The sequence below is a fragment of the Mchenga conophoros genome, linkage group LG14 (genome assembly GCF_057382185.1).
Source record: "Mchenga conophoros isolate Kocher_MC1m ecotype Shallow Benthic linkage group LG14, M_conophoros_male_GT1.1, whole genome shotgun sequence".
In the NCBI taxonomy this organism is placed as follows: domain Eukaryota; kingdom Metazoa; phylum Chordata; class Actinopteri; order Cichliformes; family Cichlidae; genus Mchenga; species Mchenga conophoros.
In genome coordinates this window covers 19,760,299-19,771,743 of record NC_140539.1, presented here as the reverse complement: position 1 = coordinate 19,771,743, position 11,445 = coordinate 19,760,299, and the positions used below count along the sequence as shown (strand labels likewise).

The following is an 11,445-nucleotide window of genomic DNA, read 5'->3' as shown; positions in this document are numbered from 1 at the left end:
GTATTTTGCATCCCTCATGTCTGTGCCCGCTTACTTGCCTGCTGACGAACTAAATTTTTCAGCAAAGATGGGAACAATTGTTGCATGCCCTCTTGACAGACTTTTTTGTATCAAATGCAGCGGGGTTATTTATATGTAGCTGCAGTTATTAATAGCTGAACATGAGAGGCTCGTTTGGCTTGAGTTGCACTGTTAGTGTCGGCGTGCAGGTGAGGCCTGTGAGTTGTGTACATGATATAGATTGCGATTCTCACCAAACCCTCTTGCACATTTATACAACATGGTACCCAAGAATGATTTAAAACCAAAATAAAAGCAACTCATCTCAGTAACTTAAAAAACTCAAACATTATGCATTTAACAGTGAGAAAACTTAGGCTCAAAAACACATACAGAGAGCTGTTGTGAGGGAGTACACTTAAGAAAGTACAGTGAGAGCAAGAAGAGCATCCAAGTGTTCTGGCGGTAACTTGTAACGAAACTCTATGGTTGGCTATGGCTCAGTGTTTCTTGAAACAGAAGTGGGAACTTTAATCACGCTCTTAAGTTACTAGCAATGTACTTCTGTATTTTCATTTTCTGCTTTGGTTTAATTTACTAGACTTATGTTGTATGTGAAGATATCTTTTGCAAGGTTAATCCAGTCTTACCCTTTATGCATTAATAATTCCCCTGTTTAAGCAAAACTCTTTAATTTCAGTTGGGAGCTACGTTTGATTTGGAGTGAAGGATTTGCTTAGTCTGTTAATTTTACCAAAGTGTTTGAATACTTTTGATTTACAATGCAAAGTTGTTGGGTTTTTTTTAAAAATCCTTGTGGCTCTTCTCACGGCACCCACCTTCTGTTTACTGTGACTTTTCTACTGTTTCACAACTGTGATCAGAATATATTTGCCATCATTTACTAGACTAAATATGACTCATGTGACTTGATGACGCAGCAGTAGCGACAAAAAAAATCTGGTGTTTCATTTGGCTGATAACAGCGTAGCAGTTTCGCAGAAAAATAAGAAGCTATTAGATTTACTGACATGTGTGAAATGATGTACAAGTGCGTCTAAAAAAAACCAAAAACGAGCATTAGAGATGCACGTGATAGTGTGTTCACTTATGCACTCAGTGCTTAACTGGGGCGGCTTTATTAAAAATTACCAATGTGTTGAAGCTTGTAGCAGTGCTGAGCTGTAACTAAAGCCCAGGTTGCTTTGACAGTGGCCTCCAGCTCTTGTTAATTTTTTTTTTATTTTGAGGTGGATTTGGAGGGTGAGGGAGTCTCATCTTCTGCCTTATGATAGCCCACTATGGGGGATTTCTAAGATATCAGGAACGTGACAGCTCTTGTGGTGGCTCCACTTCCTGTGAAGCTCTCCAAAGTTCTTGAGTTGACTTTTCTTGATAATCTTCTGTATGCAATCATCCCTGTTGCTTGTGCACCTTTTCCTATCATACTCTTCCCTTCAAGTCAAATTTCCATCAACAGCTTTTGATACTACGCTCCGTGAACAGGCAGCCATTTCACCAATAACCCTCTATAGATTACTCTCCTTGTAGACAGTGTTAGTGGTCATCGTCTGTTAACGGTCTTCACCATGGCTGTGGTTGAATTGACTCAACTAGACCAAGAGACATGTGATATTTATATTTTATCACAGTCTTAATCAGCAAAATGCAAATGAAAAAGGGCTTGAAATCTTCTGCTTCATGTGTCAGGGTACAGACTATATGAACATTTATTGTTCACACTTGACACTGTGTGAAACCGATCCATGCAATGTGTGAATCACAGAGCGTTTCTACAGTCGTACTATACAAAAAAAAAAATCACCCCAGAATATTATAAACAAGTTAAGTGTTAATGTAACATGTTTTTAATGCCTGTGAGAAAGACAGAAAAACATAGCTAACGCAATGCTCACTGTGGAAAGAAAAAATGGTTAAACACTAATAACAATATGCTTCTGGTAATTACTATTGTTTTGTTTGTGAAGTTTATGTGTCAGCTTCATTTCCACTGTGGGCCATCCAAAGTGGGGTATGTGTGCAAACCTTGCATTAAAACAGCTTTAAAAACGTGTGGCTACACATGACGTGAAGGAGTTATTCACCACACTCTACTACCAATAAGAGACCACTATTGGTTTCTTTCATCTGTAATCAATGCTTCTATTGTCTGTGTTCTGGTAATGGTTAGACTCTGCTGGAGCTCTGGTGCACAGCAGAAACCAGACCACAGATGGGGAAATGTCTGCATGTATTCTGGTAAACAAGAAAGCACAGTGATGTATATGTAACGTAATGTGAGCAAAAGATATAGTGTAGAGGCGACACGGGATTTGATCAGAGATGATTGATGGCACTTCCAGAAAGCTGGGCATTAGTCATATATGAGTATATGGCTGCATATGTTTATTACTATCTATTAACTACTACAGACTATAGAACAGATGTGCCTGTACTTTGAGATGAAAGGAGTCAGTGTATTCATCTTAAATAAACAGCCTTCCTTGCCACTTTACATTGAGCGCTTTGGGTTTTAAAAAGTATCACAGAGTTTGTGCGGTTAAAAATCATTCACACTAATTGGTACAGAATAAGAGCAAAAACAGCAAAACAAGTGTGCGCCGTTCTAGGTTTGGAGTGGGTATGAGAGCTATGTAAATAGGCCCCCTTGCCTACGAAACTGACACATTTCACGCAACTAGTTAAAAATACACTGTTTTCTTTCTTCTCTTCCTCTCTCTCTCTCTTCTACCGTTTAAGTCCCGCCCATCTCTTAGCTCATATGAAACTTGAGGCAGCAGCAGCGTCATCCCGGAAGGGGGAATGGAAACTCCACCCAGTATAGGAGGGGCTTTTAAATAGAGTTAAAAGGAGAGGCTCGACCATTAACTTTTAAGACTGGACATATATCCAACAGTCAACTGGAGTTCAGACCCGAGTCCTTAACTTGTTGCCAAAAGGATGTCCGAAATGCTCGACGATATCTTAACAAAGGTGAGTCAAACTACTTCAGTGTTTTGTTTTTGTTTTGAAAAACCCTTTTTCTAGTTGGTGGGTGGCGTGGCTTAGGCGCTCTGACTGTAACACTTTGAAAAGGTGTTTTGATGCGAACACCTTTTGAAATGACAGAGGGTCTCCTCACTTTGTGATTTAAGACATAATGAGGTGACTAAGACGGTCAGCTGCTCAGTTGGTTGTGTGCCCTAGTTTAATCTTCCTGTATCAGTAAACTAATGGAAAATCACAAACTATGATTTTATTCATTTATATTATTTCAGTTAATCTCAATTTAACTTGGCTACATTATTGTTATTGTTGTTGTTATTATTTGTTTGGCATTTATGTAACCTAATATCCTAAATAAAGCTTTATAGAAAGACTTTGAAAATGTTCAGCATTTCATTAATATTAGACATATATTGTTTTGGATTCTAACAGTCTCCTCTGTCTGTTACAGAACTTGATCAACCTGGCCTTGAACGAAGTCTCAGGGCAGAGCCATCGGTCTGCCCCCTTTTTCACCCCTTCCCCTCCTGGCTCTCTGAGCCTCAACATGAGCACTGAGCATGTTAATAATGACGACACTGGCAGCTCTCTCTGGCCAACCATCTGGGGCCCGGCCCCTGTCTCCACAAAGAAACAGCTACCTTTCCGTCCCGATCGCTCCATGAGTCTAACTGAATCCAGCAGCAGCCTTCTCTCTTCGTTTGGACAGCTGAAGAACTCAGAGCTGTTTCCCTCAGGCCCTACTGCTACTACTGTGCCTCCCCCACCAGGCTTCCCTCCCTCATCTACTGTTTCTGCCCAGACCCCACCAATGGTGTCCTCTAACCGTTACAAAACTGAGCTGTGCCGTGGCTTCCAGGAGACTGGCAGCTGCAAGTATGGCAGCAAATGCCAGTTTGCCCATGGTGAGGCAGAACTAAGAGGACTGTACCGCCACCCCAAATACAAGACAGAGCCCTGCAGAACCTTCTATAACTTTGGCTACTGCCCCTATGGTTCACGCTGCCACTTCATCCATGAGGAGAAAATCAGCGATGGTCCGTTACTGTCTGCCAAATTCCAGCGGCAGCAAACTACCACAACACCCAGTGTTCACAATCCACGGCACCAGCTCCGCCAGAGTGTCAGCTTCGCTGGGTTTCTGGGCTCTTCTCGCAGCTCCTCCCCTCCATCATTCGCCTCGGTCTTCGGTGATCCTAACCAGGGTTTCAGCCGTGCTCCCTCTGTTTCTCCACCTCCTGCTGACCTTCTCTCCCCAGTGTTTGACTCTGTGCAGCGTGAGGCAGCAGCATTCCCGTTTGGCAGCCAGCAAACCCGTATGAGCGCTGGAGACATCCATAACATTCCTCTCATCTTGGAGCCACAGGTCTCACGTTGCGTGTGTGGTCATGGAAATAATTTCAGTAGCAACAACAGCAGTGTCTTCACCAACGTGAAGGACGGGCAGCACCAGGACAGCAGTATGCTGTTTCCAGCTGCTGGAACATTCGTAAAGCCTTCACTGCAGCGTTTCTCCTCTGAGGACTCCCTGGAGGAGTCCTACAGCAGCAGCAGTTCCAGTGGAACCGAGTCTCCGACCTTTGATGGCTCAGCCACCAAGAGGCTCACTGTGTTTGAACGCCTATCCCTGTCTGACTAAATGGATCCAAAGGGAAATAACAAAAGATAAATGACTTTCTTTTTAACTTTTCTGTCTATCTGGACTTTCATCAGCACCAGAACTGTTCAGAACAAGTCGACAATAACACTTAAAGTTCTTAATTTATGTGTGTAAAGTTGAGCTCATCTTAGACTAACTACACATACTGAGATGATTTAAGTACCCAAATGTTATCAATCTATTTTTATACATAACATGTAGCTTATAAGACCTATATATGCGGTCTTCCGTCAAAATTAACTCATCTGCAGGTCTTGACATTACCGGTGAATGTTGGTAGTGATCAAAATAGCTTTGGTGATAATCAGTGATTCCTGTGCCTTGAATATTTTCCCTACCTAATAGGCTATTTATGCTCTGTGCCACAAACAGTATGTTTGATTCAGTAGCCTTTACCAGTGAGACCTGACATGTGTCTGTGATATGCACTTTACAGCTAATTCTAAAGGGAGAACCTGTCAAATCTCTCAGTAGCATTCAACCAAAGCTTCGTTCTTCACTCTGTCTGTGTGTGGACGTGTGTGCGCGTGTGGGCCTTGTACAGAATATGCATGTGAGAGTGTATGTGTGTGTCTGTCGTTTTGTAGACGTGGAAGCAAATACAACTTGCAGAATGCACAAAGATCAAAGTGCTCTAATACAAATAAGGTATGTCAGTGAATTCAAATCTGAATATATACACTTAATAACATTTGATTCTGTAAAACATTCTGTAATATTTGCTACTTTGTAAATTGCACACTATCTTTTATTTCCCCCCTTGTGTTTGACAGCCTGGTTCAGGGAACACCGCAGTATTCCTTTTGGGTATTGGTTACCTTGTGTTGTTTAACTTAAACTGATATATTTATTATGATATTTATTTGCATTTAGAGAAAATTGTATTTTGTACTTTATTTATGGAAAAAAAACTTCACTGTTTGTGAAATGCAAATGTGAGAAAAAGCAAAGTAGAAAAGATAATCTTATATTTTTGATTGCCTGAAAATAAGAAAAATACATTTTAAAAAAAAATTCTCAATAAAGAAATGATTGTACGCTGATGTTTTGGACTCGTGTTATTTACAGCTTATGCATTCACATGCGGAGTTCAGGAACTTCCTGTAGTTACAGCAAGGAAAGAAGATGTGTACCGATGAAGGCCCAGTTCTGTTAAGTGTTTCAGTTAGACACATTGGAGCTGGGCTTCCCCTTAAATGGAAGCAACCATTATTAACCTCTGGGGGGTCCTAGAAAAATGCATACACTATTGGTCTTAGAGCCACAAATCAACCACGCCATAAAAAGTGCTATAAAAAGATTATATATTAATATTTTTTTCCACTTTAAATTAGCCAGTCTGTTAAAACTACTTCTCCCTGAAATATTCATACAAAGTTTAAATTATAGTTTCGTTGTTTTAAGGGTTAGGGTTAGGGTTAGCACCAACATGTATTTCGATCCACTTTTATTTTTTTTTCGCAGGAGCATAAAAAGCCCCCCAGGCGGCCAGCTGCTGGCAAGCTCCCCACAAAGACTGAAGGTGGAACGATCACGATCCCTTTAACCGTAATTAATCTGCAGTGAAAAATAGCGTTTATAATGGGTTTCAATGGGGCACAAATCGACCACTAAGACCAATAGTGTAAGTTTGTCTGTAGCTTAGCCACTGAAGCTAATTTCCGGAAGTCATACTGGAATTTTAATAGTAAATGTGACCAAACTTTTTTTTGCAGACTTTCGCTATATTCCATTCAACACAGTGCGAATGGCGTGTATACGAACAATGAAAAATGGCACAAATCGACCCAAGACCACCCAGAGGTTAAAACACCACTACTTTGACTTCTACGTGTGTTGGTAGGAAATCCTGTGTTTTCAGTAGCACCAGATTTTAAGAAATGGAGGGAAATTCACCTTTCCAGTAATCTGCTGAACCTCTGAGCCCGAATCACAAATACTTTTTGAGGATTTTTTTCTACATTATTTGAAATGAGATCGAGATTTTGAATGCGCTAAAGCCTATACATGTTATACTTAAATATACATTCTGCTGCATTACAGCTAAATAATAACTAGTCTCCTGAATATGGAACCTTGACCTTTTGTCCTCCACTTTTTCTCTCCCGATTCTGTTTTGTGCCATACATCTTTGTTGTGTATACAGTCAGGTATTTAGATTACCGTGTTTATACGCACTATCACGCAGCTTTTTATTTCCAGGTAAAACCTGCAATGTTTTGGCAGCTCTTTGCAGCAGTGCATTAAATTGAATTTTGGATATTAGGGTATTGCTTTTAGTGTAACTGTTCAAAGCAAATGGAGAATTGCTTTTTACATATCAAAAAAGCATTTATCGAAAACTGAGCAGTGGGAAATCTCATGGAAGAAAAAAAATTATCTTTTTTCTGTCGTCACTTTCTGTAAGGCGCATTTACGAGTTAAGGAGGCGTTTGTTAAAACACTCTGTTGCAATTTCCATGTTACATTCCCCTTGAGACTGTTGCGCAAACTGCCCCCGCCCTCATACTGTCAAAGAAGTGTACACTGTCTAGCAAGATTGGGATCTGGAATAATAAAAGTCCTCCTTACAGTAACACCCAGAATATCTGAGAACACACACAGAAGAAGCACTTGTGGGAGATAAGTGTGAAATTGTCCGACACATTAACGAGATTAGGACAATAAAAACAACAAATCATTGATGTATCTGATTACAGTTTTGCAGCTTGTTGAGATAAATACGATGTGGGAATTTTTCCCATTTGATTTGAGATCTTTTGAATCAGGATTTCCAAGAAATGTGGGATGGTTCAATTCCCCCTCCAAGTTAAGAGCTTAAGAAATCAGTTTTGGAGACACTTCTTCCTACTAACTCGTATTACTGGTAACACTGTCATTGCTCTCCATCTGCTTCCACAAAAATTCTGGTGAGGTTTGTTTGTGGTGACCATACATGTTTATCCCAGCCACAGGATTATATGATAGTGACACTCGAATGACTTGAAAAGCTATAATAAAAAGAGTTTAGGCAACTTGTTTGCTGTCCGTCTCCTACATACTACAAATAACCAAGATCATTTAGTAACCAGAGTTACATGTAACCACATCACGGTGTCATGTGGTTATATAGTGTCGATACACATGATACTCCCAATATTAACAGAGTGACAGATGCGTTGCTTGTGTTGACATTTCCTGAATAAAAGTGAGTAAACTTCATCCACATTTGCAAACTTCACTAATCTGAACAAAACACCGCAACCTTAGGAAATCATGAGTGAAAAACGTATGGCACACCTATCCCTAAGATAGCTCTGCTATGATCCTAACCCACACCCTTTATGTTCAAACAATAAAATCTAATTTATGACTGAAGCTCCATTTTTTTGTCAATTCTTTAGATTCTTTAAGGGCTGGATTTCAGACTCCAAGTGAACCTCATAGCCTTGTGCCTTCCAACTTTGTTCCCCTTCTGATCAATAGCAGGATGTGTTGCTATGGTGATGGACAATGACCACAAAGTGTAAACAGTAAGCCAAAAAAGCAGGAATGAGTGGGTGTTTGTGTGCTCACAATTTCACAGCCTGTTCTATAAGGCCAGACTGGTTAAAGTCCATTAACGTGTTCTTATGAGACCAAATAATGAAGACGAAAAAACTGTTTAATTTATTATTAACATAATTTTCTGTGAAAATATATGAAAATACAGAGAAGCTGGCCATTGTGGTTAAGTAATTTCTAATAGCTCACATGTGCAGCGAAGTGTACTTTTCCTGGAAGCATTTTAAGTCATAGTAATTAATCCGTTCAATTATTTCTTCTGTGTTTGTTTGACTCTTCGTTTCACGATGTCTTTAAGCCTGTTACAGTCATTTGAACTGCAACACACACACGGCTAACATAACCACTGCTTTCTGTGAAATAGTTATTGATCAACCATGGCTGTTACTGTCAAAACTGACCTTACCCAAGTCACCTGATTCTGAGCACTATACACGTAAGGCACGTACGCATGCATAGAGGAACACACAGACACACACACACATACACACTGAAGCAAGGTCTATCAAAGCAATTGTATGCAATACAGTCTAAAGGTAAAACCATAACTGAGATAATCGTATCCCAAGACACTTGAGCAATAGTTTCAAAAGGTCAAAACAGCCTTTCATTCTCATCATAAACACAAGCAGACTGATAGTAAAGTCAATGATACAAAAACTTGGTTCCAAAGGTATCACTCAGTATGAGCTTTATAAATCATTTTAATAGTTAACTTCAGTTCAAGGTGAAACTTCAGGGACTAAAGTTGTAAAACTAAAAGAACTTGAATTTGCTTTTATTACATGTATTAAAGAGGCTCTTTCAGTAGCCTGTTTTCAACTTCAACCAGTTTGGTAGGAACTTTGCAACCTTTGGCAATCAAATCCTTTTTGACCAAACTGTCTGGAAATAAAATGAAGTAAAATTTCTACCATCAAAATGTTCAAGGTTCAAGGTAACTTTATTTATACTCAAAGGCAAGGTAAATTTGCTTTACAGAAAAATGACAGCATTTGGCATCCCTTTAAAAAAAATAAAAATAAAAATAAAAAAAACCACACATACCTAGTAAATATATAAAGCTCACTGTGACACATATATAGTAATTGCTAGTATGCTAGTATGAGTCTCTGCATGTTTCAGTAAGTAAACTCAAGTTGAGTATGATTGTAATTTACTAATAGCTTTGAAAAAAACGGCCTCTTCCCTCCCTATCTGTCTGTCACAACATGCAGATTAAGCATTGTAGTTGAGTAATATTTCAACCTCAAGCCTTCGTCAACCATTCAGAGCGTGACGGAGTACGTTATGTAACTTCTACTTTACCAACGAGGTCACTAAACACTGCCTTGTTTTTTCCTTCTTGGAAAAGATAAAGCCCGAAGGGGTTAACGTGCATTAAAACACTTTAAAAACACTTATTTGATGTTTTTAAAGGCACTCCCCCTTATAGTTTCCAGCATTTAATCGTTGAAGCAATAATATTGAAGCAACTGAAGTTCACCAGAAACATACAGTAAAATAGCTGGTTTATCAAAATCTATATAGACAAGGTCACACATTTTGTTATCCTACTTGTATTGTTGAACAATATTTCAGTCCACTTTAATGCTATATTACTGCCCTCTACTGTTAAACATCCTGTGCTCACAGTGGTGCTGATCCTTGCACAGAAGCGTGAGGAGTCAACCTTTGTTGAATCATCGCTATGATTCACTTTCACGTGCAATTTGAAGGGGGAGACCTGAAAAGATTAAATAGATTAAAATAGTGCAATACTAGGTAGAAGTCATCTGGAACACCAAAGACTTGAAAAAGCACTGAAAAAAAGCATCTAGTAATTTCAAATGTAGTTAGTCGTATTCAGGAAGGTGCATGAGCTGCTATGTCGATGATGTGCTTTTTAAAAATCACAGCCTGACTCTTTACATAGATGAATGCTGAGCACAACTAGCTTCACATATTATTAAAAACTCATTATAATCTAAAGTTCAATACGCTGCCAATTTAAATAGCCCACAATGATTACAAGACTTTATTTACAAAGACCTAATTACATGTTTATTTCCCTCAATCATCACTGTCACTTTTCTGAAATACTAATGAGCTTTAAAAAAATTTATCCAGCTCACCAAATCCATAACAAAGAAAATAATGAAGCTCTTATGTACTTAAAGAGCACAACCAATTACTTGGTAAATTAATGTTTAAATGACAGATCCAGATGTGTGTGCCAAGAAAACAAAATATAGTATAGTTTATGAACCATGGATGTGAAATTGTAGACTAAATGTACATTCCCGGGCCTCGTGCATAGGAATTAATTTGCTCACATTGCATGTAAAATAAACATTCCTGCTTATGTTAGTTTTGGAAAATAATTCTAACAAATCCAAACTCCATAGTTTGGAATTTAGCAGGAAGGAGAACTGGAGAAATTCAGAGAAATTAAGGTGAAATAGCAGCATCCGTATGTCAGATTTGGAGGCAAAGGAAGGAGGAAATATCTTAGTAGTGACATCACAGCAGTGCAGGAAGTGTTGTCCTTTTATAGCCATCTTCTCTCTCACTGCTACATTCCTCTGCTAAAGACCTCAATCCACCCCTCCTCCTGCTCTCTACTCTTCTGTCTTCAATCCTTTGACGCAGACAGAGGGAACAGGGGGTGGAGACTGTAAGGGAAGAAGGGGGAGAGGAGTTGGTAAGGCAGAAAAATTCCCTGAACTCTCCCTTCACAGCCCTCACAGCCACTTCTCTTTTCTTTTCACTCCCCTCTTCCTCTCTCAAGTTTTACTTTCACCAGCCGGTTTGATTTAGCCCTAAAGGCATCCAACATATTCAATTTACAATTTACAGGAAGAGCATTTATTTATTCATTCTTGAATGTGTCTTGAAAATCTCACTCAACAAGGTCTCAAAGGAAAATTGACTGATTAGTGAAGTGTTATTCGAAATTTAATGCAGAAATATCTATGGATCCCTATCATTTTTTTCTAGTTTAGTTTTGTTCTTCATACAGAAAATGTGAAAAACTTTAAATGTGGAAAAAAAGGCATTGCAGCTGTAGCGAGCCAGGAGTGGTAAAAGAAATGGTTTTTCATCCAGCAAAAATACTTGTTGTGATCCTAACCTATGAAACTTTTCTATTTCATAGAACAAGAAGTGAATCTAGATGAGTTTGTACAAAATGATCTGAAAAGCAGAAATGGCTACTTTGGGTTGTGTCACAAGAATGAAAACCCAGAATAACAACC

The 11,445-nt window shown here is 39.0% G+C and overlaps 1 protein-coding gene across 1 annotated transcript; it reads left to right on the top strand.

Moving 5' to 3' along the window:
* Positions 1-2,849: 2,849 nt before the first annotated feature.
* LOC146559632 (mRNA decay activator protein ZFP36L1) lies at positions 2,850-5,709 on the top strand. The gene is made up of 2 exons (XM_085245736.1): positions 2,850-2,994; positions 3,458-5,709. The coding sequence occupies exons 1-2, from the start codon at positions 2,962-2,964 to the stop codon at positions 4,643-4,645; spliced, it is 1,221 nt and encodes a 406-aa protein (XP_085101862.1). The 5' UTR covers positions 2,850-2,961; the 3' UTR covers positions 4,646-5,709.
* The last annotated feature ends 5,736 nt before the right edge of the window (positions 5,710-11,445 follow it).